This window comes from Colletotrichum lupini, chromosome 8, assembly GCF_023278565.1.
Source record: "Colletotrichum lupini chromosome 8, complete sequence".
NCBI lineage: Eukaryota > Fungi > Ascomycota > Sordariomycetes > Glomerellales > Glomerellaceae > Colletotrichum > Colletotrichum lupini.
This window is the reverse complement of record NC_064681.1, coordinates 1,620,681-1,643,286: the sequence shown is the minus strand read 5'-3', so window position 1 is coordinate 1,643,286 and position 22,606 is coordinate 1,620,681. Positions and strand designations below refer to the sequence as shown.

Below are 22,606 nucleotides of genomic sequence, written 5' to 3'. Positions count from 1 at the left end.
GCCCCACTCTCTCCCATCTCGGCCCAAGCCTTTTCCACCACCAGGTACCTCACCTACCCTCTCTTACATACACCACTTACTGTGTAGGTCTTAGGTACACCTCGACAGGGCGTCCGGGTGGTTCCCCAGAGGCAGCCTGTGAAAGGGTGGATGATCACTTGACCAAACAACTTTTTTTTTCTTTCTTTCTTGTCATTTGTCTGTACCTTACCTACCTTAGCATCATCATGGATGTTCCTAATCAGGCATATCCTGTTTACCAAACCTACCCGCCCGCCTTCCTATACATAGTGTCACCCGAATCTACCGGTGGGAATAATACATTTGACACTCTTCTTCGTATTCATCAACACCACCTGAGCCATAAGCGTCACCGCCTCCTCTCTCAGTCTGAGAAACTGGCTATTACTCAACTCTCAATCTCTGGATCTTTCGGCAGTGTTGCCTCGAGTGCGCCCCAAAATAACACATCCCGGCCCATCTTTGACCTGAGGTCTCTTACACGTGTACTCCCTACTCACTGGTTCCAAGCATTGCCCACCACCTTAGGTTCAGTACAAGCCAATTTAGACCGCTCTCACCCCACTACCAGCCGGACCATGGCCCATAAGATACTGGACTTCCACACCCATTCTTTCAACCCACCCAACCGGGCTGATTTTCGCCGTGGCCCTGGATGCCTCGATGGTTGTCTTGCGTTGATCTGAGGTGTCCGAGACATTTTCTTCGTGGCAAAGTCTCATCGGCGTGCTCAAAAACTCCGAACGACTAAACGACTAGAGCCAGCATACCAAGGATATGACTTGGTAGCACACCGCATAATCCCATGTGAGCGGTTGCATGATTGGCGTTGTAGATATGTTGTTTCCTTCCTCTCGTCCTTGTTTAGACCATTTCGGGCTTTCCTTTCATGTTCGCGTGCTGCCCAGATCAGCTGACAATCAGGCTTGAACCGATGTATCCACCTTCTTATGTGCCTGCTCTCCAAGTAAAAGCCGAGGCAGCTGATCCTTCGGCTGGAACATGTCCTTGGTAAGATGCGTTCGGCTCCGGCTCCGAGTCCTGTGTCGGCGTCGGGGTGGGGCCTGCTTGCGGTCAGGCGACCTAGACCGAGAGGGGCTCTGGCTTCGTCGGCGCTCCAGCAGCACGACGCGGAGGAGACGCTTCCTCATGGGAGATACGTCCGTCGTACTCGTCATGCCGCCGCCGCGGGCGGCTCCGGCTCCGGCTCGCGAAGACGCTCTGGATGATACCGGCGTCGGCGAGGTGGATCGACGACGGGGTCGACCCCGGAGCGTGCTGGACTCGCCCGTTCCGCTGTAGTGCCTGGCTTCTAGGTCACATCTCGTGAGGCTGCGGTGCCTCTTGCGGCCGCGGAAAGCATCTGATTCGGGAGGGAAGGGGCTCGACGTTACCGAACGAAGTTTGGCAATCGTTTCGAATTGGGAGGCCATATTCATCAATCGGAAATTTGACACAAAGATATGATGATGGATGTTGGCGCAGATGATTTGATGCAAGAAGTCACATGTGGGAATGTAACCTGAGCTGCTGTGTAGGAAGAAATTGGGGAGGCAAAAGGGTGGAGCGGGCTCAAGACTTGATAAAGAATTCCCACTTCCGTGTAAGGTAAGTAACTAGGCCAGTAGAGGAGAGCAAATCACGAGGTGATCAAAAGATGTGCGCCGGGCGTCGTAGCTGATGATTTGACCTGATCGGGATCTCGCAACACACCGGGAGGCTTGACGTATGAAGATTATTCGGGTTAGACGGCGCGCTTCAGTCGTTCAAACCCGCAAGCAAACGGTGACGAGGATCTGTCACTCTGCAAGGGGGGACTACCCAGGTTTGATCAGTCACCATTAGAAACTTACAAGACGCGGGGGATCGAGAAAGGCGTTGGGACTGGATTGGTCCGGTCGTATCCGTACAATGCTACCTACGCAATGCAAACGGAACCTTGACCCGGGACGATCAAGTCAGAATCGAAAGGTCGGGTGATGAATCGAACCAATTCATGGAGGGGAGCACTCAACGAGGGGGAGGAGGAGGACAACGACGTGCAGTGTGGGTGGGGTCCATGGCTGTGACCCGAGAGTTTGGGGGATTCTGGGGTGACAGCCGTGGCATCTCATTCGACAGAGGAGCAAGACTACCAGTAGCTTGGCCACTTGACTAGGAAAGGCCGACAGTCCTTGTGGGTGTGCAGTCGACGGCTTCTGTCCATCTTCCGCGGCATGTCTGGTTGCATGCAAAGCCGTTAATGCCTATTAGAACGAAGATGGGTATTTGACACTATTGATCAAAATGCCATCCACAGCTGGCCCGATCGAGATATGCAGGCTAGCAAAGCTGGCGAACAACGGAGTTTGGGAGTATCTCCTTTGCCAACCACATCGTGTGAGCTGGTTGAATATCTCTCACCTTCCAGAGAGACCATATCGACGAGCGTTCATTCTTCTTAGGCTTATTGCGACAAGTTCGATGTGAAGACGTCCAAAAGTGGCCTGGCCGCCTGTGTCTCACTTCAGAATGATACCTACCTAGGCAAACGCTGGCACTGCCGCTCTCAGACTTGGGTCTCCCCATCTCATTGGCTTTGGTAAACGTTTGACAAGTGTCCGGCCTGGTATCAGCTGACCTGGAACGGCACACATTTGCTGACAGCAGTAAAAGAAGAGGTGATCTAGAAGACATGAGAATTTCCTTCCTCGAAGTCCCTTGCAGCTTTCTGGTACTTCGATACCTGATCATTTATCTCTGCTAATCAAAAGAGAGGATAGTATCCGTACCTTCCAAGCGAAGTTGGCGAAGTTGCCTTGAAGGTACTCTTTACTTGACGTCCATATTACCTAAGTCTACTATGTACTTGAATCGGGTAAACACTGCGTCCGTTCCGTGTACCCCAATCACCGGCCCAAGCACTAGCACGGGGAAGCGCGGAGGCAAGGGGCCGACTGCCCAGTGCTAAACCGCTATGAACGTCTAGAACTGGCGGCCTCGGTGCACCTCAGGCGCTCTAGAACTTTAAGCAAGCTTTTGGAGCAGCAAGGTAAGGTACCTGCGAAAAGGTACCAGGGTGACAGCAGCGCCGGTTGCACCCCAATGACAGCATCGCGATCCGCCGAAACCACGGGTTCCTAACGACACATGCTCGACGACGCGACTCGCCGACAAATTGCTCTGTGCCTACCACCACACCACGAGCACCACTACAGCCCTACCATTCTACTTCCCTCTTTTGCTTTCATCGCCAACTTGCTGCCTGTTGTCTCCTTGAAGCCACATTTGTTTCTACAGTGTTATCCTTTTTTTCCCCCTGTTTTCTCCCTGCTGAGGGTTTGACTTCGTGGCTTCCTCCATCCATCCTTAGGCCAAGGATTCCGCATTCTCTTCGCTAGCACGATTATCGCATTCAAACGGAGATACAGCCGATCAACCAGCATACAAGCCTTCTCGATCGCGAGTTTTCATCCAAAGTCCTGCAAGCCAATCCACATGGCTCTGACTTCCGGCCCTGCCTTTGCTCGATAATTACCTCGCCCTTTCCTCGCCGAGACGGTCCCTCATCCCTGGCGCCCCCAAAGCCACGATGCCTCGCTCTCGACCCCCCACGACGGGCTACGAGCGCCTAGCTCAAGCCGATGCACTCTCCTCCGACTCCGAAGACGACGACCCTCTCACCCAGTCATATGCCTCCCTCCAGCCGGCCTCGGCCCCTCGCTTCGCACCCATCACGCAACCGCGGCCCCGTTCGGGCATGACCACCCCCAAACCAGCGATAGCCGGCCCTTCCAGACCTAAGAATCGCCGTCGCGGCGGCAGCAACTCTGGTGTAGACATAAAGGCTATCAATGCTCGATTAGAACGATGGGCCGATGAGATCGCTAGCCGGTTCAAGCGCACAAAGGGGCGCGGCAAGACGGGAGATGATGAGCATTTAGAGATCCATCATTCAGTGTTCCAAGCTCCCGAGGGCGTCCGACCCATTACTCCTGAAGGCCTGGCGGCGCCGCAAGATGTCATGTCCAAGTTGCAGTTCGAACAGATCGTGGGCAGTGTCAGGCAGGCTATTCTTCAGGGCACGCATCCTCGAATGATCGCACAGGGAAGCTCCGGCAGCTACTTTGCCCGGAATACGGAGGGCAAAGTCGTGGGTGTCTTCAAGCCTAAGGACGAGGAGCCGTACGCGGCTGGCAATCCCAAGTGGAACAAATGGATCCATCGCAACTTGTTTCCTTGTTGCTTTGGGCGAGCATGGTATGATACTATACAGCAACTCCGAAAGCTCCATGGCTAATCGTATCGTAGTCTGATCCCCAACCTTTCATACGTCAGCGAAGCGGCGGCATACACGTTAGATTGCCAACTGCGCACCCATATGGTGCCTTACACGGATGTCGTCTGGTTATCTTCAAAATCCTTCCACTATCCGTTCTGGGACCGTCGCAGTTTCTACAGAAAGCAAAAGCCATTTCCAGAAAAACCCGGGAGCTTTCAGGTCTTCCTGAAAGGTTTCAAAGACGCCAATGTGTTCCTCAGAGAACACCCATGGCCTGACCAGTACTGGTCCGGCTTCAGAACCAACGATCCACATCGCAAGCGTAGGAGAAGGTGGGCAGACAATTGCCGGCCGAGCAGTGCGGCAGCCTTGGATGACATTGAGAGCGACGATGAAGGCAGCCGGGAACGGCTACCCCCAGGTCCCGACAATTTTGTGTGGACCGAAGGCTTGAAGCAGTCATTCCGTGAGGAGCTCGAGAAACTGGTAATTCTTGATTACATGATGCGTAACACTGACCGCGGCCTGGATAACTGGATGATCAAAGTGGACTGGAGCACACAGCAAGTGTCGATCGTGTCAGAGCCGCTTCAAATGAACACAGAAACCGCTTCGTCGGAAGAGAGCGGACCTCGCCCGGTAGATTTGAACCAGCGACCAGCAGCAGAAAGCCGCTCCTCATACCCGTACAGGACGCAGCAGCCGATGAAGGCATCCAGTCCCAATCCAAGCGCACAAGATCCTAAGATAACGATTGGTGCTATCGACAACTCCCTCTCCTGGCCCTGGAAACATCCCGATGCATGGCGAAGGTACGTGTCACTTTGATGGTCCAAAATTTCCCTTCAATTTGTTCCACATGAATAGCGATGCGCGCGAAAAGGAATGCTAACCGCCCATATCATCCAGCTTCCCCTTTGGCTGGCTGTTCCTTCCCGTCGATCTGATTGGACGGCCGTTCTCGCAGAAGACGCGAGATCACTTCCTCCCCCTCCTGACCTCAACGCACTGGTGGAGTCAGACACAATTGGCGTTGCGAAAAGTGTTCCAACTGGATCCCGACTTTCAGGAAAAGATGTTTGCTCGGCAGATCGCAGTCATGAAGGGCCAGGCATGGAACGTGGTAGAGACGCTCAAGACACCGGATCACGGTCCTTTGGAACTCACCCGGCGCGCCAAGGTCTGCGTTTGGGACGATCTTGTCGACGTGCCAGTTGCAGTGCCCATGCGGGTCACGTCCGCCGAGATGATGCGCGAGGCAGAGCTCCGACGCTCCATTGACGAGGGCGACATTGGCCAGGCCAACACGTCTGCTGCACCTACCCACCGCGTGGACGAGGACCTGCTCGGCTTCGCTAGTCCCCCGGCCGACATGCCTCATCCGGGCAGGTTTGAGCTGGCTCTCAGCCCGACGGGCGAAGGAGCCCAATCACCGGACGAGATGTCCATGAGCGGTTCGGGTATACTGGCCTCGTCTGCACCGCTAGGTAACAAGGACGCGGCTTCGCAACGGCCCAGGTTCTCGGGACAACCGCACCGAGAGAGCTACCACGGCACGCGCGCCCTCAACATGTATTCTCCCGCTCGTCAGCAGTCCCAGCAGCAGCAGCAGCAGCAAAGACGATACTCTTTCGCAACAGCAGCTGGACGGCGCAACAGCGGCAGCATCGCGCAGCACCTGTATGGCTCGCGCCGGAGCATGGAAGAGTATGACGAAGACGACGACGTCGAGGAGGGCGACCTAGGCTATGCGGCCGCCGAGGGCATGGAGGGCAACCAACGCAAGGTTATTGTGGAGAGGCTGGAGCCGGTGAAAGCCAGGAACCCGGTTTTCACCTGCTGGTGATCCACCCATCCACTCGGGGGGGCCTGCATCGAGCAAAACATTACGGGGGGGCGGCACGGAGTTGGAGAGGAGTTGGAGCTGGGTTATCGGTTGGTGGGGTTCCTTTTTTCTCTTGCTCCGCCTGCGGTTGTCCCATGCTAGGGAAGGGGTCCCGGGGTGGAGAGAGAGGAGGAGAAGGAGGAGGAGTCGAGAAAGCGGTGTTTTCCCCCTCTCTCTTCCTCCTTCTTTTTTTGTTTTATTCCCACTTGCTTGCTTTGGGGCGGTTATTACCACCGAGTACGAACTAAGGGGAGCCAGGGGAGGAGTTTGTTGGGTTCAAATTTCGGATCGTGTGTCTAGAATAGTTGACTAACACCCCCCCCCCCCCCCCTCCTCCTCTTCCTTCCTCCGATCCCGCCCTTCAGCGCGTCAGCACAGAAGAGAAGAGAAGAGAAATCATGATACACATGGCATTTGGTGGCGTTTCTTGTGCATTCGTCCCTTGACTTGGCGTGGCTGGGCACATACGAGAGAGAGGGAGGGAGAAAGAGAGACCTTTGGTCGCAAAGACAGACAACACGAAACCGGACGGCGGACAACAGCCAGAGACATGATGAGAGAGACATATGATGACAACACGAACACACTACACAGTATCACACAACCACGCGAGGAGAGACGTGGGTCCCAACAGGCCGCAGAGTCAGACCCATGGTCAGAAGAGGAGACAGGACTCTCGAAGGACATCGTGAGATGAACAAGGGTTGAAGGGATAAGCGCAGATGTGAGAAGAAGACGAAGGAAAAGCAAAGAATAGGGGAGGCTAGGAATGGGCCGTGAAGTGAGGGGGGGAGAGAGAGAAGGGGGGATTCATACCGTAACAGTTGCATCCGTACCTACATGTGCTATTACTGTTGGTCCTGTTTTCCTTTTTGCGGGAGGTTGGAAAGAGGATTAAGGAAAGAAAAAAATAACAGGGCGCGCATGCAAATGACCTTTTTCGGCAACTAGGAAAAAAAGTCCCTTTTTTCCTGGGTTGAATCAGGCAAGGATTTCCAACTTGGCCTTGTCACCTTGGACCTACATATCTGTACCTTTTCGCGCGCCCATCCGGTTCAGGGGATGGGTGAGGGGGCTTATGCACCAACCGGCGTGTTCTCGTAATTCCAAACATGGTACGGAGTACCAAAGAAAGAAGGGAGAAAGAAGCAAAAATACAGAGAGGACTTACCCATAGAAAGCCCAGGTGTTCACAGCACGGCCAAAGGCCGCGAGACACCTTGTAATGACACATTTTGCAGGACGAGGACGAAAAGAGATAATGCATTGTGCCACCAGAATAGAAAGTGACTGCTCAAGTCACACAACAGGAGGCCTAGTCAGACCGTTGGGACGATGACGGTCCGTTCTCGACGAGTTGCGCCGGTTGTCTTTTGCTGTCAATGCTCTTTGAAGCTTGCCAAAGGTAGGTATTCGAATCCTCTCGAGATTGTCATCCATCGGTCATCAGTTGTGATCCCAAGTCGCGTTTCACAGAGAACGAAGAGGGCGGTAGCGGCGCGGCCGCTTCCCTTCGTCATTGCTGGCCTGGAGGACTGTACACAATACACGGTAGGTATGTGTGTGCGTGCGTGTGAATGTGTGTGAGTGTGCCAGGGTACCGCCCAGCCCGTGATCTGTGCACGCAAGAATAATATTATAGGAGGGGTGGGCGTCGGTATTACGTCCAAATTCCGCATCGTCGGTAGATGGCAGAAGAGATGAAAGAGGAAAAGTCGATTCATGTGCCCGTGGCCGCAGTAAAGCCGCAGTCGCAGCCACAGCCGCAGCCGCACCTTTCATTTCCTTCCTACGAATACCCGGAAAAGAGAGGTCGGGAGGTAAGACTCGCCGGCTCGCAGGACCGGCACCGCGCTCCATGCCTTTTCAGAAAGTCAGCTCGCAACACCATGGTCTTCTAGAAGCATTGTTCCCCCGTCCTGGTGAAACGACAGAAACCTGGTCCTTGGATATGCTCTCCGTAGAACCGGGGGCCATTGCCAGACGATTGGATCGTAGATGGCAGGCAACGCCGCTCGTCATCCAGGATTCAACAATAGGGGGAGCTCAGCTGGGTATCTTTGTATCGCAGTGTCATGGTATTAGTCCGTAAGCTGCGGTCCCGTCAGCAAGACAGGGGTCGTAGGGGGCCGGTTGGCATCGATAAGGGGGACGATATGCCCCAGCATCCCGTCCTATTGGAACCCGAGAGTACGGTTCTGTTCGAGAGGAAAATGAAGACGGAGGAACAAGCAGGGTGCTTGTCGACTAGGGTTCCCTGCTCGCGGGAATGAATGTGGCTCCTCATCGACAGCCAACTCATCTCCCCCCTCTCTGCATGGGGAGAAGAAAAGCCGTTGGACGAAGGAAAGAGAAGCAGGCCACAAGCCAAATTTCTATCATGTCGGGTAAAGAGAGTTGTGGAATATTATGTATGTATGGATATGCAGATGCATGGTCCGCAACTGTGCAGGCGAGAGGTCGCGGTCAACGGCCGCCAAGTCACGCTGCTTTCGATTTCCTCTCCAGACACCTGCTTGTTTTCATCAGAATCGTCCAAGTTGAGTGGCTGGAGGGATTATTACACACAGGAGCAACCTAGGTATTGAGCGATGGGTCAAATGCTCCCCTCTGACGTGCATTGTCTCTGACAGGCTAATTTCTTGCCTGAATCTACGATGCAGAGGAGTGTCTTGCGTCAGTCGAAGAACAACAGCTACCTCTTTCTGGGTAGCTGCTCGGTAAAAGCATGCGCAGGGAACCTATTTCGTTCGAGTTGCCGAGTTATGGATCGCAGCCCTGCTCTGAATACATAGAATACCGTGGCCACTTGCTAGGTAGATCTTTGGCTACCTAGCAAGCCATAAGCGTCAATTTGCCAATTGCTTGTCGCGCGGCATCCCGGCCGTTACGATGTATTGGGAGCCGCCTTATAACCGGTCTTGCTTATTGTAATGACATCGTCTGCCGTCCTCGGGGTCGCCTCCGGGCCATCCGCGCAACATGCTCGGCAACTCCATCGTCCCTATACTTGCCCACAGCCTCTCGCACAGCTGTGACATGGTCACGTAGCTCGGGCATGTCTGTATCGAGGCCGGACACTTCTGTCTTACCATTCGTTTTGACGTCAACAAAATGAACGATTAGGGCCGTGGTGAGTTGCCTAGCGCCCAGCACAACCACAGTATGTCGTCGTCTCAAAGAGTCTCTCCCTTTGCTTTTTACCCGTCCGCCATGCAATGCATCTGAACCCGTTGGTGCAAGGGTTGCAGAGTGCAGCGAGTACGTGGCCGCTGTGGACAGGCATTGTGCTCCCAAGCACCAGGATGTGGTCTCCCCCGACAAGGAAGGGTTGTCGACCCTCGCTCCTCGGTTCCCAAATAGCTGGAACCAGGAGAGTTTTGTGGCTCGCGTCATCGCGCCCTCTCCCGAAACTCCACTGTCCGAGCCAGCAGCTACCTGGTCAGCCAGGCCAGGCTCTCCTCTCTGTTAGTTTCAAACCTGCAGAGCGGCCCGCCGAGGGGTTCGTTCGTCGAATTGGCCCAGGCAATTTCTTCTTCCAACCTTCATCAAAATCACCCCCGCCCAGGAAACATTGTTAGCCTAAGCTCCGTGAGCTCTGCTGCCAAAAGTGCAACACGCCTGCCAAACAATTAGTTCAGGGTCAGAAGGGATGAGATATTAAAGGAAAGGAACCGAGAGAGGGTGTGTGATGATTAAACCTTCATCAGCACGTACCCGAATACGCCAATGTGTCAAGACGCGCAGTAACACAACCCACCAGCAAAAAGCCATGCCCCTACCTATATTTTGCAGACCGTTGCCTGTTCCGTGCATATTGTACCGCCATCCGACCGAATTATTACCATCATGGTCTTGGGGAGGTGGTGTGGTGGAGGCCTGAGGTCGCAAGAAGCAGGCATGCGTGCTGGGCAAAGTAAAGATCGATGTTTCTGTCTGAGGCGCCCGTGTCCCCTCTCTGGCCGTTGTCGTGAGATACGGGCATGGCGCGGGTCTCACTTTGCTGGCATCAGTGCAGATGATTGTCTGCTTAATGTGTGAGGATCAGACCATGAACTCCGCCTTTGGTCACTGCCTGGCTGCATATGACCCTGGCCTGCTTAATGCCAGGCAGGTAAAGCAGCATAACAGTTTTTCCCGTCTTCTTGTCGTACGAGATGATTTAGCTTGGACGAGGTAGCCATCGAGCTGCAACTGTGTGCTCTTGGTCTCCCTTCTTCTATTCGTCCCCGGGCCGTACGAGTCGCGAATGAGCCTAACGACACCGAGATGGATCCAAGTCCGCGTTCTCGGGAAATCTCAGCAAGTGGAAACCGCGGGTTATCGCGAGAGACAGCAGGAGTGGCGCCGGCGTAATCCCTAGTCCAGCTCTATATCCTATCGGGAGTTGTGCAACGCTGCTCTAGCTCGTCCTCCCACCACCTGTAGCTGCCATGTCTTCATGTTCAAGCCAACGACCGGATCCTTGGGACATGGGAGCCGCTGGAATTTGAGTAAAGCTCCGCGCGCGATGGGAGCGGATCGACTATGTAACCCCTCCTTTGAGCAACGCTCCTTTTCATAGTGAGGTAGGGGGGAGGGGTTGATCAGGAAACAAGGAATGGAGAGCCGTGTTTGCTGAAGAGCTTCCCATAGCCTGGGCACTGGCTGGAGGGTTACAACAGGAATTCGTGTGTTGGGCCCAGGACTCGGGCCATGCAGTTGGTCTCAAGACAACATCCACCACTAGGCTTCGTCGTGGGTGTGGGTGCTCTGATTGTAGCAGCAAGCATCGGTGTCTTCGCCCGACTCCGGGGTGGCGGCGGTGAGCCGTTCAAAGAAGCTCAAAAAACTCATCGTCCTGGGTAAATCCAGAAGCCAATTCAACCCTTTCGCAGCCTTGTGGGATGTTGGTCTGTGATGGTGCGTCCCGCTAGACAACGACCAGGTCGTTCAGAAAGACGACCGTCTACCTGGCTTCCGGAACAGCCTCTGAAAGGTAAGCTACGGTTAACGGGATCCATGGATCTGGCAACTGGTAAAAGCGGTGTCCAAGTTGCCAGGATGGGTTGGGACCCGCTGCCACACCCGCCCTATGCCACTCAGTGACCTGGGATTAGCACGTCTTGGTTGTCTGCCGGCTCCATTCTCGAATTTTCGTGTGTACAGGGGGGTTCGGGGCCAGCAATAACAGCAGAGGACATATCCATGTCACCCGAAGACTGCCTCGTCCGCACCGCACCGCGTACCAAAGGGTACCGAACAGGCTCCCAACTTTTCCAGTGTAGGTCGTGGTGTACTAACCCAAGATCGACAGCGACGTCGTGGGGTGTAGAAAGCAAAGGCCGGCCAATGTCGAGTACCTTTTGACTTGACCAATGTCCCCACCTCCGACATAGTAGGCAGTTAATTTTATGTCTATTAGACACGACTGCCGCCTTCGTGAAAACCCCTGTGATCCGGATATGGCTCCTTTGACGGACTTTCGGGTTTCGTTTGTGGGCAGTGCTTGAGAACTAGTCCTTGCCTTCCATCCCGTCCTGGATCCCTAGGAACATCGCCTCGTCGGAGCAACGTAACCACCACATACAAGCTCTAGTTCATCCCAATATCGAATTCTAAAGGCAGACTTTGGACGAAAGAAACTCAGTCTAGTCGAACCTGTTCGTAAGAAGAATTCTTCCATTGTGGTTGTCGACATGGCAAGGTATTGCTGAAACTCGTCTCCTCTTGCGAAGGATTCCTTTGATCGCTAAACCACTCCCAGTGATCCACAGACAGTTCCGTTGGATAACGCCTTCCTGGAAACCATCACGTACCAAGGTAGAGAATACCAACGATACGCAGTTGACAATGGAGCATACTTCGCGCCGATAGACGAGGTAGGAGACATGCCGCCCCTAAACACACCACGTCTTGCTGAGTGTATTTTTCCAACCCGGTTGTAGGATGAAGTTGAACGCTTGCAAATGATGCACGTTGTACTATCCATAGTATTCGAAAATCGCCTCCTTTTTCCACCGATCACCAGGCCCCGGCGAGTTCTTGAATGCGGCTTCGGAGCCGGCGACTGGGCTATCGACGTTGCACAACAACACCCAAACTGCGAGGTACGTGCTGTACGCACTCAAATCCCATTCCTTTCGCGACTGTGCGATAGTCGGTATCCATGCCTTTGGCGCGTTTTGCTGGACGTCGTGGGATGACCGGATCAGCCAGTCGTTTGCATCCATCGCCAACGCGACGGGCTATTGTCTCCCTCTTCTGCGCTTGTCTATGTGCAGAAAACTCTATGCTTTCTGGTTAAGAGGACTACAATTCTCTTTTCCTCATCCATATCATGATCATGATGACGAGTGACAGGAACGGATTGATCGCCTCGCCGCTTCGGGTGCCGCCGCGTTAGCAGTGCTGATTTTGTCCGATAGGTAGTAGCCATCGATATCTGCCCACACATCTGGCCCGACGAAAGCCAGACGCCGACGAACTTGAATCTGCAAGTCGATGACCTCAATAGCAGGTACATTTCCAGGCGAGCTTCAGCCGCAGGTTGGACCCTGAAGTGCTCCTGACTCAGCTGACTTGGCCTAGGTTCACCTTTCCATCAAATCATTTCGACCTCGTACATAGCCAGATGATGGCAGGCGGTATCCACTCGAATCGATGGCGGGATTACCTTCGAGACATCCATCGCGTACTTCGACCAGGCGGTTGGTGTCAAATGGTGGAGATATACTTTAACGCGCAGTCAGACAACGGAACGTTGACTCAAAGTAGGTCGGATCCCCTTCTAGAGATTGGACCTTGCATTGATTGCCTGCTGTGCCAGATCACGCCCTTCGTAGGTGGTCGAGGCGATACCTGGATAGTATGCAACCGTACAAAGACCCCAGGGCGCCAATGCAGATGCAAAGTTGGATGCAAAGTGCTGGATTCGACTCGGTGGAAACCCAAATGATCCCTCTCCCGACTTGCGGTTGGTCAAATGGTATGAAAACCTCGAAACCGAAGTGCAGAAACTTTGACCTGATTTTCGACTAGACCCGAGGCAGCACCAAATCGGTGTGGCTAATAGAGAAAATGTGAGGAGGATGCTTGCGTCACTGGCGATGTATCCCATGACAGAGTTCCGAGGGTAAGGGAGTCTCCCTTTTCCCATTGTTTGCAGCCTTTAACGCCGAGTTCGGATCGATGTGAACTGACTGTGGCACTGCAGAATGACGTCTCAAGAGTTCCAAGTGTTGGTAGCTCAAGCAAGGAGCGAGGCTGATAACCCGGCGTTCAGGGTGAGTTCCCTGCCCCCAAAACAATCATCTTTTTTTCGAGTGGGAATGCCTACTAACATTCGAGCCACTCTCGGCGGCTCTTCCTAGGCGTATTTCCCAATGTAAGTGACTCCCAACTTGTCCAGCCGCCCAATTTCTTTCGAGTACTGACATATGGGCCCTCAAGGTACGTTTGTATAGGACGAAAGGCTCGTCGTTGAGACGAGCAGATGAGGGCCATATGACGATGCTGCTTTTCAGAGCGAGTTTTGTATGGTGGCGTAGAGCGTTGTTTCCCAGCCAGGACTTGATGGGCCTTTTCTTTTGGACCTGGATTACGATGGTGACGATGTGACGACAGCAAATACCCCTTGTCTAGCTCGCAATCCTATTTGATTAATTCGCTACTGCAGTGCTTTTTTGCTGTACGATCTTCGGCGTTGGCGATTGTATGACGGAGTTGTGAGAGCCCAGTTAAAGCTGCCCTTTCCGTACTCGTATCGTTGCTGATTTTCAAAAGGCAGTCATCGACGGTGTGGCATCAGACAGGTGATGTACGGCGAGCAAGCTTTTTGTCGCTTTGGAAAGAACGTGGACTTGACTCGATTGCCGACTGCTTGTTGTTATCGAAAAGAGACGCAAGTGTCAAGGGGAGACTAGTTGTCGATGACCGAACGACAATTGCAAACAGAGTGAGTAGAGAACGGAAATGGGTGCTGATGATCACTGAGGATGTTGTTATTCCTGTTTCGGGATAAGAAGTACTTCATACAAGACAGACATTGAAGAGGATATGCTTTGAGGAGATAGTGTCTATATGTTGAAGCCGAAGGGGATAGACGTGTAGTTGAAAGAGAGTGAGGCGCATGTGGAGAGCGGCGGAAGCTAAGGTAAGTAAGTGCCTTATTGGATGGTGGTGGGAAGGAAGAAATCCGGAACAAGGCCGGCGGCTTCCAATGCCCATGTTCACGGCAAGGTACCTACTTACCAACTTTTGACACAGATAAGTACTGTACATTTTGGACGCAGGTTGCCTGAGGTGGTGTGAACGTATGGTAAGGTAAGGTAAGGCAAGGGAAGGCGAGGAATCCCCCCACAGTGATGGATTCGGAAGAGACGTCTTGAAGGTGGAAGAAGCGGACGGGAAGGCTCAAGGGGGGAGGATGGCACGAGTTCTTGTTCTTCTACCTTCTCTGTACCTTACCATGTTATCCGCTGCTGTTGCTTTATCTGTTCCATGTTGGGTTAGAATGGAGGGAGGCAAGACGCCAGGCCTTGCCAGGAACGCAAGAGGTCTGCATGGTTTTTTACTCGCTACCGTCTCCTCGGGTTCTCGGTGAGGACCGAGGTGGACTGCAGACGAACAACTCACGTCACATTGAGCCTGCACAATCTCTCTCTCTCTCACACACATGCACATACACAAGTTACAACACCGCCAGAGCTGGGCACATCGAACCCATGTCAGAGCGGAATGGACGGTCGGGTCGTGGCTTGACTCTGACGTTCTTGACAAAGAGGCAATCGGAATCCACTTTCATCTGAAGATGAGATAATTTGCTGGCGCCATGCCACATTTGCCGCCTCCGCACCTCACAAGTTCCGCGCCAGCATCCACGCCCGCATTCAAGCCAAGTTCCACGCCGGTGAGTGCTCAGAGCCCTTGCGCCATCTAGGTTCCCCGGCTTCGGAAACTTCCTCCCTAGCATGATCAGGGGCACAGACATTTCGGCTGACGATTCCTTCTTGACCGAGTAGATAGCCGCTGGGGCAAGCTGCAAAGTTCGGATACGGATACCGACACTGCCCCTGGAATGTCACAATGCCAGGGACATCAACTGAAGCTGCCGCGATGATGAAGCATGCAACGGTCAAAGTTTCTATGCAAATCGATCCGATGGACGCACAACCCCCTTCAGCTTGGCTGGCAGATTGTCTACCGGGGCCAAATCGACATAGGTGGCAGCTGCTGGAGCTTCGAACCCGGAACACCCGGTGGATGTGATATCGGGAACCTTTCGCGGATGCCCCGACCCTTGTTTCCTGCAGCTCCCCTGATCTTCGGCACATCAGGTGATTTGGGCCTCAGGGTTTGCATAGTCTTCACATTCTTTCACAAGAGCTCCAACTGATCCGCGAATTATCACCAACACGCCCATCGACGGAACGCGTGTCCCAAGTTATGCGCGCATCAATGACTTGGAAGTTGAAATATCCGCGAGATTCCCTGAACGCATAAAGTGTGCGGCTGATTGTGTCATCCGAACCATCAGGCCTCCATGTACCTGTCAATCTGGCATCTGCAATCTTCAACCAAGATGGCACCCTCAAAGGGTAGAATGCGAGGAAACTACTGCCAATAGTGTGTCCAATATATCAAACACTTTTTTATTCAACGCCCCCCCGCCAATACATCCTCACGGACGCTACTCCCAGACACTGGTGCCACTTCGCGCCACCTGTGGAGGAGAGGATCCGGGGATATTCCTGCTGCCGTGGACCTGGCCAGAACAACCAGCCGTTGCTAGCCAATGAGAAGCTGTCCCGAACATTTATGCATTTTGAGAGCTCCCAGCAGTAACTTTTTTCTGCATGACTGCAACTGACAGACCAACAACAGCTTGTCGATCGCATTGTACCACTACCCCATTACAGTCAGAACGATACAAAGACCGATCAATTGAGGAACGACCGCCGCTCCCCCTCGAAAATCCAAGCTCAGGCAAACGAACGACCTTCCTCCGTCCACAATGGCCTCCCGAACCTCAGTCCGCCTCGCCCAAGCCCTCCGGCCAATGGTGCCGGGCCGCGTCCACCCCCTCCGGACGACGATGCGTTGCTACTCCGATGCCGCTCCGGCCCAGCCCAAGCTCCTGGCCACTCTCAAGACCGACCTTAAGACCGCCATGCGCGCAAAGGACGCGCCCCGTCTGTCGGTCCTCCGCTCCGTCCTCTCCGCCACCAACAACGCCGCCAAGACAGACTCCCCCATTGCGACGGACGCCCAGCTCGTCGCCCTCCTCCGCAAGACGCAGCGCGCCACCCAGGACGCCGCCAAGCAGTTCCGTGACGCCGGTCGCGACGACCTCGCTGAGAAGGAGGACACCCAGGCCAAGGTTATGGCCGAGTACATTGCCAGCAGCGGCGTCGTCACCGTCACCGAGGCCGACGTCCGCGTTCTCATCCAGAAGGCCATCGAGGACTCCGTCGCAGCGGGCAAGAGTGGGCTTGGAGAGGTCATGAAGCTCATCAACAAGGCGACTGGGGACAAGGACCTCGAGGTCGAGAAGAAGCGTGTTGCTGAGCTCGTCAAGGAGGCCCTTAAGAAGGATTAGAGGAGAAAGAGATCTTAAGGTCCCGAGCCATGTTGCTCTAAAAAGCTGTACCAATCTGTACCAACAACAATCGTGTATCACATCTGTATACCCAAAAACGGAATTATGGCGACAAAGAAGGGCACGCCTGGGGAGACGAGACATCTCTTCTCTTGAACGATACTGAGACGAATAGAATAATGTCACACTGTACGAATATCACGACACAAAAAGCTCCACTAAGTGTATGCGCGATGGGAGTCTGGGTGGGAGCTCAGACAATGGTCAGTACTTGCGCTTGGCAATAAGATGCACATTGCTTAATCTATGGTATTGGTATCTGTTCAGCATAGGTTTTGAGGAGCTCAACCCCCTCTGAATGAGCTGGCCCTTGCTCTCTCATCGTCTCGGTCTCACACTCTTTCTGCCTCACACACACACACACTCTCTCTCTCTCTCATTCAAGCTTTTTGCAATAGTTGAAGCTACTAGACAACCCGCCAGTCTACCCATCTCCATTATAACGCCGCGAAAAAAACGCCCGCAAAGCCATACGCCATGCCATGAATCTCTCTCTTTCTTTTGAAACATAAAAAAGACGTTTTTTTTAGGGGGGCAGAGGGTATGTTTTCTTCTCACGCGACGCTATCGTCCTCGTTCCTCAACCCCGCATACTCGGTCCCCTGGTTCGCGGTGCTCAACCTCGCGCAGAGACTCAGCAGGACGACCGTCTCCGTCGCGGCGTAGTGGTTCAGCGCGTCGAGCAGGATCTGCAGGTGCCTGCTGAAGTTGCCCTCCCACTTCTTCATAATCTCAAAGAGGTTGCTCACGCGGGCTTCTTGCTCCGCGGCGCTGCCACTGCCGCCACCGGCCCCCGCCGATGAACTCAATTCGTTGTGCGAGGTGTTGCCGCCCGCGCCCGGCCCGGACGAGGGCTTCTGCGTCCTGACGGCTTGGAAGGCGCGCCATTGGTCTGCCGTCATGTTGGGCGGGCGCGTGGCGCCGGAGAGGTCCGGGTCGGCCTTTTCTAGCTCGCGGGAGAGCCAGTTGGAGTAGGTTGCAAAGACTGTGCAGGTTTGCATGAGTTTGGAGTGGATCTGGCCGAGGGTTTGCACGTTAGCTGGGAACTGTACTATGAACGACATCGAGGGTGGTAGTGAGAAGGAGAAAAGACGTACCCTGAGAAGCTTGCTGTTGGTGAGCATACACTCCTTCAAGCACGTATCCAAGAAATCCACATGATCCTGCATCAACTCGTCTACCGTCCGCGTAGGCGTCGTGCCCCCCGCCGCCGTCGCCTCCTGGCCCTCCTCGCCGACTTTAAGCCGGGACATGAACTTTGCCCAGTTGGGCTCAATAACCTCGGCCGTGCAAAAGTACAGCAGCTGCTGCACAAAGACGAGCATGCGCGCGCGCAGCGTCCACACGCGGCGCTTCCAGATCTCGAGGCCGCGCGAGGAGCTCTTGTGCGACCACGTCAGGCCTGAGGTCTGCGAGTACCACGTCGTCGAGAGCTGGGACTCGAGGTAGCGCAGCGACAAGAGGTATCGGAACAGCGCCTGGTACCGCCACACGGTCTTGCGGCTGATGACGAGGGAGACGGGGAAGGGCACCGTGTAGTCCAGCTGGAGCGACGTGAAGCCGATGGCGTTCTTGTCGTTCTCGATGGGTTGCTGGTTCGCGAGCGGCTGCAGCGTCTCGCCCTGCTCGATGCCCGTGATGTTGACGACCCGCTGCAGGGATTTGACGAGCGTGATCTCGTTCATCTCCACCTTGACGTCCTCCTTGAAAGGGTCCAGCGAGACGACGCTGCCCGGCTGGCGCAGCACCAGGTCGAGCAGGGACTGCAGTTTGCCGGTGTTAACGGACTTGACAGGCTTCCGCAGCTCGGACGTGCCGAGCTCGAGGAAGTAGGAAAAGTAGTCGGACGGGTCCAGGAAGAAGTAGTGCTTAAGCGACCGCAGCCTAATGGGAAGCGAGTGCGTCGTGAGCAGCAGCTGCATGAGGGACTCGTTGGCGTGCGCGTACGCATTGTTGACGTTCTCCAGGAAGCGGCTGTCGTCAAACGATGTGGGCACGTCCTGAACGACCTTGCTCACGTCCACGCCGCCGCATTCTCTGACGACGTTGAGATACTTGCCCGCCAATAGTACCTTGTCCTTGACACCTTCCAGTTGAGGGGGAATATCGTGTTCCCGGATCGTGTACCGTCGCTCCCAATACTCGTCCGTGTAGTCCTGCTCCAGCCGTTCTCTCCGAATGCTCTTTTGCTCCTTGACTAGAAACTCGGCGTGCGCGTCGTTGATGCTGCCGTGGTGTAGCCACTCGTTGAGCATCACCATGTAAGGTTTACTAGCATCGCGCAGCAGCGACGTCAACAGCGCGCGCGCAGCCGGGTCTCCGGACATGGACTCGAGCCTCTTTGTGATGAGACCCAACACGACGCCGCCTTTGCAAATCTTCTTGCCCGAGCCCGGGACTAGGTCGCCGCCCTCCCGCAGCGACTCGAGAATATTCTCAAAGTCGTCTGCGCTATCGCTTTCTTCTTCGTCATCGTCGTCTAGAAGCGCATTCCTTTTGAGCAGATCTTGTGCTAGAGAGTATAGATGCGACATCATCTTGCTCGTCGGTAAGGTATGGATGTTTAAAACGTGTAGAGTAAAAGTCTCGTTGGTCAGGAACTGTGTCTCCAGCTGCGCGATCATAATGAGGTAGTCGTGCAAGAATTTGCTGATGGAGGCGCAAAGAGCGTGATTGACGGCGCCGAATTCCTCTCTACTCTGCACATCGACGAACATTTCGAGGGCTGAATAATATGTTGCCATCTTCAGCATCGACAGTGTCAGGTCCAGCAAACTAGGATCCAGGCCTGGCAGTATCCTGAACGTGGGCCCCGACAGCCGGTCCCTCTCCTCGTGCGGATTATAAGTCTTTGCGAAGCGGATATACTGCCCCTCGTAGCCCATGAAGACGAAGAGGAGATCCTCCAACATCACCGCCTCTTGCGCCTCGAGAGATAGCTCGTTTAGTGGTTTCGGCTGTTGAGGCTGCGGCGCCTGTGCCGCCAACGGCGGTATGGATATTCGACAGGCCAGGGGAGCCGATGTGTGAGGTAATAGAGTCGCCTCTGGGTTCCAAGGTGCTGCAGAGCCGTTTAGTTAGACGGCCGGAGTTACTCCCAACACCAATGCAATCGCATTCACTAACCTTGCGGAGTGTCAACCTTGGCCTCCTTGGGCTTCGCCTCAGCCGCCCGCGACTTGGCCTCGCCGTTCTTCCCCTTATCGCCTCCACCCCTCACTGGGCTCCTCGTCCGCTGCGTCATGGTCTCGCGCTCCGTCACATATGTCCTCTCTGTCCGCCTCTCCTCCACACGCCTGTCGTCGTGCATCCTGCTCGTAGCTCTGGGATTCCCTGACGCAGATCTCTTGTGCGCATTGCCTCCAGGTGACGCCTCTCTCTCCTCCCTCTCGCGCTGCTGGTGGTGGTCCCGCTCTCGTTCACGCTCACGCTCGCGCTCCCGCGGCCGCTCTCGTTCCCTCTCTCGTTGTCGCGCATCGCTCCTCTCGCTGCGCTCGCTCTTGAAGCTCGTCTGCCCGCTACCTGTGCCCGTGCCGCTCGCCGCTGCGCCTGCTGCGTTCATGCGTGCCGTTCGTGAAGGTCGGTCCTGGTCAACGCCGGCGGCCGAGCCGTTTGCGCGCCGCTCATGGGTTGAGACCCTGGTGGTGCCAGACGACATGTCGCCGACTGCATCTGAAGTGTAGGAGGCGTCTTGGAGGGGTATTGGTGTTGTTCGTATGGCAAGACGCCGACTCTGCTGTGATGGTTGGAGGGGATTGGTGGTGGTTTTGAGGTATTCGTTGCTTGGTCTTGTGGTTTGTGGTCCTTGTCTCTCTGCCCCTCTATCGCAGAGTCGCAGTCTTACACTCCGCGCGTGAAGGTGGGTTGGGCACTGCGTACGGTACCCTAGCTGTACTCAGGTACTCAAACGCGGTAAAGGGCCATTAACCTCAAGCGCGTTTAGTCGGAAAATCCTCGCGTGTTGTTGACCCCGGTCCCGGATGTGGTAAACCTCCCCTGGAATATTCCGGGTTTAGCGTTCGGGGGGGCGGTAGCTGTTGGAGGGGAATCTGGGAGTGACCAAGATGACCAATCATGGAGCTTCCAGTCAGAGAACAGGGGGCAGTATCGCCTGGGGCCTGGTCGTTGTCGGCTCCAATTGCTGAGGTGCTGGGCCACACACCCCGTGCGCCCCCCAAAAGGGAACCTGGTACACTAGAAGCTTTCCCAGGTGGTAAGGTGCGGCTGCGTAGGCCAGGTGCTTGCCTAACCGCACCTGCCATCTCAGCCTTCCACCGTCACCGTTTGTTACCTGGACCTTCCTCCAAGCTCCCCCTCCATCCATCCACACCTCAGTCCAAACCACCAGCATCCACGCAATCCCCGATCCACGACAACCTCGACCCCGACGACTCTCAAGCCATTGACCTTACCGACCCGGATACCCCTCATTTCCATCTAGGAACCACACACACACAATACCGCCAAGATGTTTATGGCAAGATCTGAATACGGTAAAGCACCCAAACCAAGCAACCCCAGCTTCTCTTCCCCCTCGCCAGAGAGCTTTCTCGTCTAACATATCCTCCCCAATCCAACAGACCGAGGAATCAACACCTTCTCTCCAGAAGGCCGCCTCTTCCAAGTCGAATACTCCCTCGAGGCAATCAAGCTCGGCTCCACGGCCATCGGCGTCGCCACCGCAGAGGGCGTCGTCCTCGGCGTCGAGAAGCGCGTCACCTCGACCCTCCTCGAGACCTCGTCCGTCGAAAAGATTGTCGAGATTGACCGCCACATTGGCTGCGCAATGTCCGGCCTCCAGGCCGATGCCCGCTCCATGGTCGAGCACGCCCGCGTCGAGTCCCAGTCCCACTCCTTCAACTATAACGAGCCCCTCCGCGTCGAGTCGTGCACCCAGGCCATCTGCGACCTCGCCCTCCGCTTCGGCGAGGGTGCCGAGGGCGAGGAGACCATCATGTCCCGCCCCTTTGGCGTCGCTCTCCTCATCGCCGGCTACGACGAGGACGGCCCCCAGCTCTTCCACGCCGAGCCCAGCGGTACCTTTTACCGCTACGACGCCAAGGCTATCGGTTCCGGCTCCGAGGGTGCGCAGGCTGAGCTGCAGAACGAGTACCACAAGGTCAGCCCTTCTCTCTCCCCCAACCCCAGGCGCTGACAAATTTGTTCTGACACTCGGCGCCCCGCCGACTCTCACACACATGCACTAACACACCCCATTAGTCCCTGTCAATTACGGATGCCGAGACACTGGTGCTCAAGACGCTCAAGCAGGTCATGGAGGAGAAGCTCGACTCGAAAAACGTCCAGCTCGCGAGCGTAACGAAGGAAAAGGGCTTCAGAATATACACGGATGAGGAGATGGCCGCTGTGGTGGAGAGACTCCCTGCGAACTAGAGGGATGCGAGGTCTGTGGTGTTTGAAAGAGGATATAGGGTGCAATCTTGCGGTCTCGGCGACTCGGGAAAAAGTGAAAGAAGACACTTGAGCCAAAGAAGAGGTAGAGAGCGCGGAAAAGAGAGAAAGCGAGAAACCCAAAGATCACCCGATTACGAAACTTGGAAACTGACGTCTAGACGATTTTCCCCTCCAAAGAGTGTATCATTATTGTACTAAACGTGATGGTGGCTTTATTTTTTGAATCTTATCTATGATGTGACGTTGTGAATGGGCACATTGTATTTACAAAACGTAGGACTATGGCCTCTCTCCAAGACATTACCTGAGTTGCGCCTCCACCCATTGACACGGATGCGTTCATGCCCACGCTTCCATCAACGCTCATAGTCGCTCAGAACACTCG

General features: G+C 54.8%; 11 protein-coding genes across 11 annotated transcripts; 9 read left to right on the top strand and 2 right to left on the bottom strand.

Moving 5' to 3' along the window:
• Nucleotides 1–227: 227 nt before the first annotated feature.
• CLUP02_14961 (uncharacterized protein) lies at nucleotides 228–707 on the top strand (the record flags this gene model as incomplete). Its single annotated transcript, XM_049293885.1, has 1 exon — nucleotides 228–707. The coding sequence occupies one exon, from the start codon at nucleotides 228–230 to the stop codon at nucleotides 705–707; it is 480 nt and encodes a 159-aa protein (XP_049151031.1).
• A 234-nt stretch (nucleotides 708–941) lies between these two features.
• Nucleotides 942–1,460, bottom strand: CLUP02_14960 (uncharacterized protein; the record flags this gene model as incomplete). The annotated part of the gene is made up of 1 exon (XM_049293884.1): nucleotides 942–1,460. One exon carries the CDS (start codon nucleotides 1,458–1,460, stop codon nucleotides 942–944), a length of 519 nt encoding a protein of 172 aa, XP_049151030.1.
• Nucleotides 1,461–2,307: 847 nt separating this feature from the next.
• CLUP02_14959 (uncharacterized protein) lies at nucleotides 2,308–2,767 on the top strand (the record flags this gene model as incomplete). The annotated part of the gene is made up of 3 exons (XM_049293883.1): nucleotides 2,308–2,400; nucleotides 2,466–2,602; nucleotides 2,671–2,767. 3 exons carry the CDS (start codon nucleotides 2,308–2,310, stop codon nucleotides 2,765–2,767), a joined length of 327 nt encoding a protein of 108 aa, XP_049151029.1.
• A 383-nt stretch (nucleotides 2,768–3,150) lies between these two features.
• Nucleotides 3,151–6,128, top strand: CLUP02_14958 (phosphatidylinositol 3; the record flags this gene model as incomplete). Its single annotated transcript, XM_049293882.1, has 5 exons — nucleotides 3,151–3,301; nucleotides 3,374–3,479; nucleotides 3,559–4,260; nucleotides 4,312–5,094; nucleotides 5,192–6,128. The coding sequence occupies 5 exons, from the start codon at nucleotides 3,151–3,153 to the stop codon at nucleotides 6,126–6,128; spliced, it is 2,679 nt and encodes an 892-aa protein (XP_049151028.1).
• Nucleotides 6,129–7,867: 1,739 nt separating this feature from the next.
• CLUP02_14957 (uncharacterized protein) lies at nucleotides 7,868–8,259 on the top strand (the record flags this gene model as incomplete). Its single annotated transcript, XM_049293881.1, has 2 exons — nucleotides 7,868–7,987; nucleotides 8,038–8,259. 2 exons carry the CDS (start codon nucleotides 7,868–7,870, stop codon nucleotides 8,257–8,259), a joined length of 342 nt encoding a protein of 113 aa, XP_049151027.1.
• A 1,126-nt stretch (nucleotides 8,260–9,385) lies between these two features.
• Nucleotides 9,386–9,748, top strand: CLUP02_14956 (uncharacterized protein; the record flags this gene model as incomplete). Its single annotated transcript, XM_049293880.1, has 1 exon — nucleotides 9,386–9,748. One exon carries the CDS (start codon nucleotides 9,386–9,388, stop codon nucleotides 9,746–9,748), a length of 363 nt encoding a protein of 120 aa, XP_049151026.1.
• Nucleotides 9,749–12,115: 2,367 nt separating this feature from the next.
• On the top strand, nucleotides 12,116–13,645 carry CLUP02_14954 (UMTA methyltransferase; the record flags this gene model as incomplete). The annotated part of the gene is made up of 6 exons (XM_049293879.1): nucleotides 12,116–12,256; nucleotides 12,575–12,695; nucleotides 12,976–13,134; nucleotides 13,188–13,281; nucleotides 13,363–13,432; nucleotides 13,613–13,645. The coding sequence occupies 6 exons, from the start codon at nucleotides 12,116–12,118 to the stop codon at nucleotides 13,643–13,645; spliced, it is 618 nt and encodes a 205-aa protein (XP_049151025.1).
• A 1,065-nt stretch (nucleotides 13,646–14,710) lies between these two features.
• CLUP02_14953 (uncharacterized protein) lies at nucleotides 14,711–16,095 on the top strand (the record flags this gene model as incomplete). Its single annotated transcript, XM_049293878.1, has 9 exons — nucleotides 14,711–14,783; nucleotides 14,839–14,874; nucleotides 14,932–15,057; nucleotides 15,170–15,227; nucleotides 15,273–15,484; nucleotides 15,532–15,583; nucleotides 15,653–15,745; nucleotides 15,848–15,988; nucleotides 16,032–16,095. The coding sequence occupies 9 exons, from the start codon at nucleotides 14,711–14,713 to the stop codon at nucleotides 16,093–16,095; spliced, it is 855 nt and encodes a 284-aa protein (XP_049151024.1).
• Nucleotides 16,096–16,161: 66 nt separating this feature from the next.
• CLUP02_14952 (uncharacterized protein) lies at nucleotides 16,162–16,746 on the top strand (the record flags this gene model as incomplete). The annotated part of the gene is made up of 1 exon (XM_049293877.1): nucleotides 16,162–16,746. The coding sequence occupies one exon, from the start codon at nucleotides 16,162–16,164 to the stop codon at nucleotides 16,744–16,746; it is 585 nt and encodes a 194-aa protein (XP_049151023.1).
• A 614-nt stretch (nucleotides 16,747–17,360) lies between these two features.
• CLUP02_14951 (Spc97/Spc98 family protein) lies at nucleotides 17,361–20,464 on the bottom strand (the record flags this gene model as incomplete). The annotated part of the gene is made up of 3 exons (XM_049293876.1): nucleotides 17,361–17,822; nucleotides 17,904–19,867; nucleotides 19,933–20,464. The coding sequence occupies 3 exons, from the start codon at nucleotides 20,462–20,464 to the stop codon at nucleotides 17,361–17,363; spliced, it is 2,958 nt and encodes a 985-aa protein (XP_049151022.1).
• Nucleotides 20,465–21,274: 810 nt separating this feature from the next.
• On the top strand, nucleotides 21,275–22,200 carry CLUP02_14950 (proteasome A-type and B-type; the record flags this gene model as incomplete). The annotated part of the gene is made up of 3 exons (XM_049293875.1): nucleotides 21,275–21,299; nucleotides 21,387–21,925; nucleotides 22,027–22,200. The coding sequence occupies 3 exons, from the start codon at nucleotides 21,275–21,277 to the stop codon at nucleotides 22,198–22,200; spliced, it is 738 nt and encodes a 245-aa protein (XP_049151021.1).
• Nucleotides 22,201–22,606: the final 406 nt, after the last annotated feature.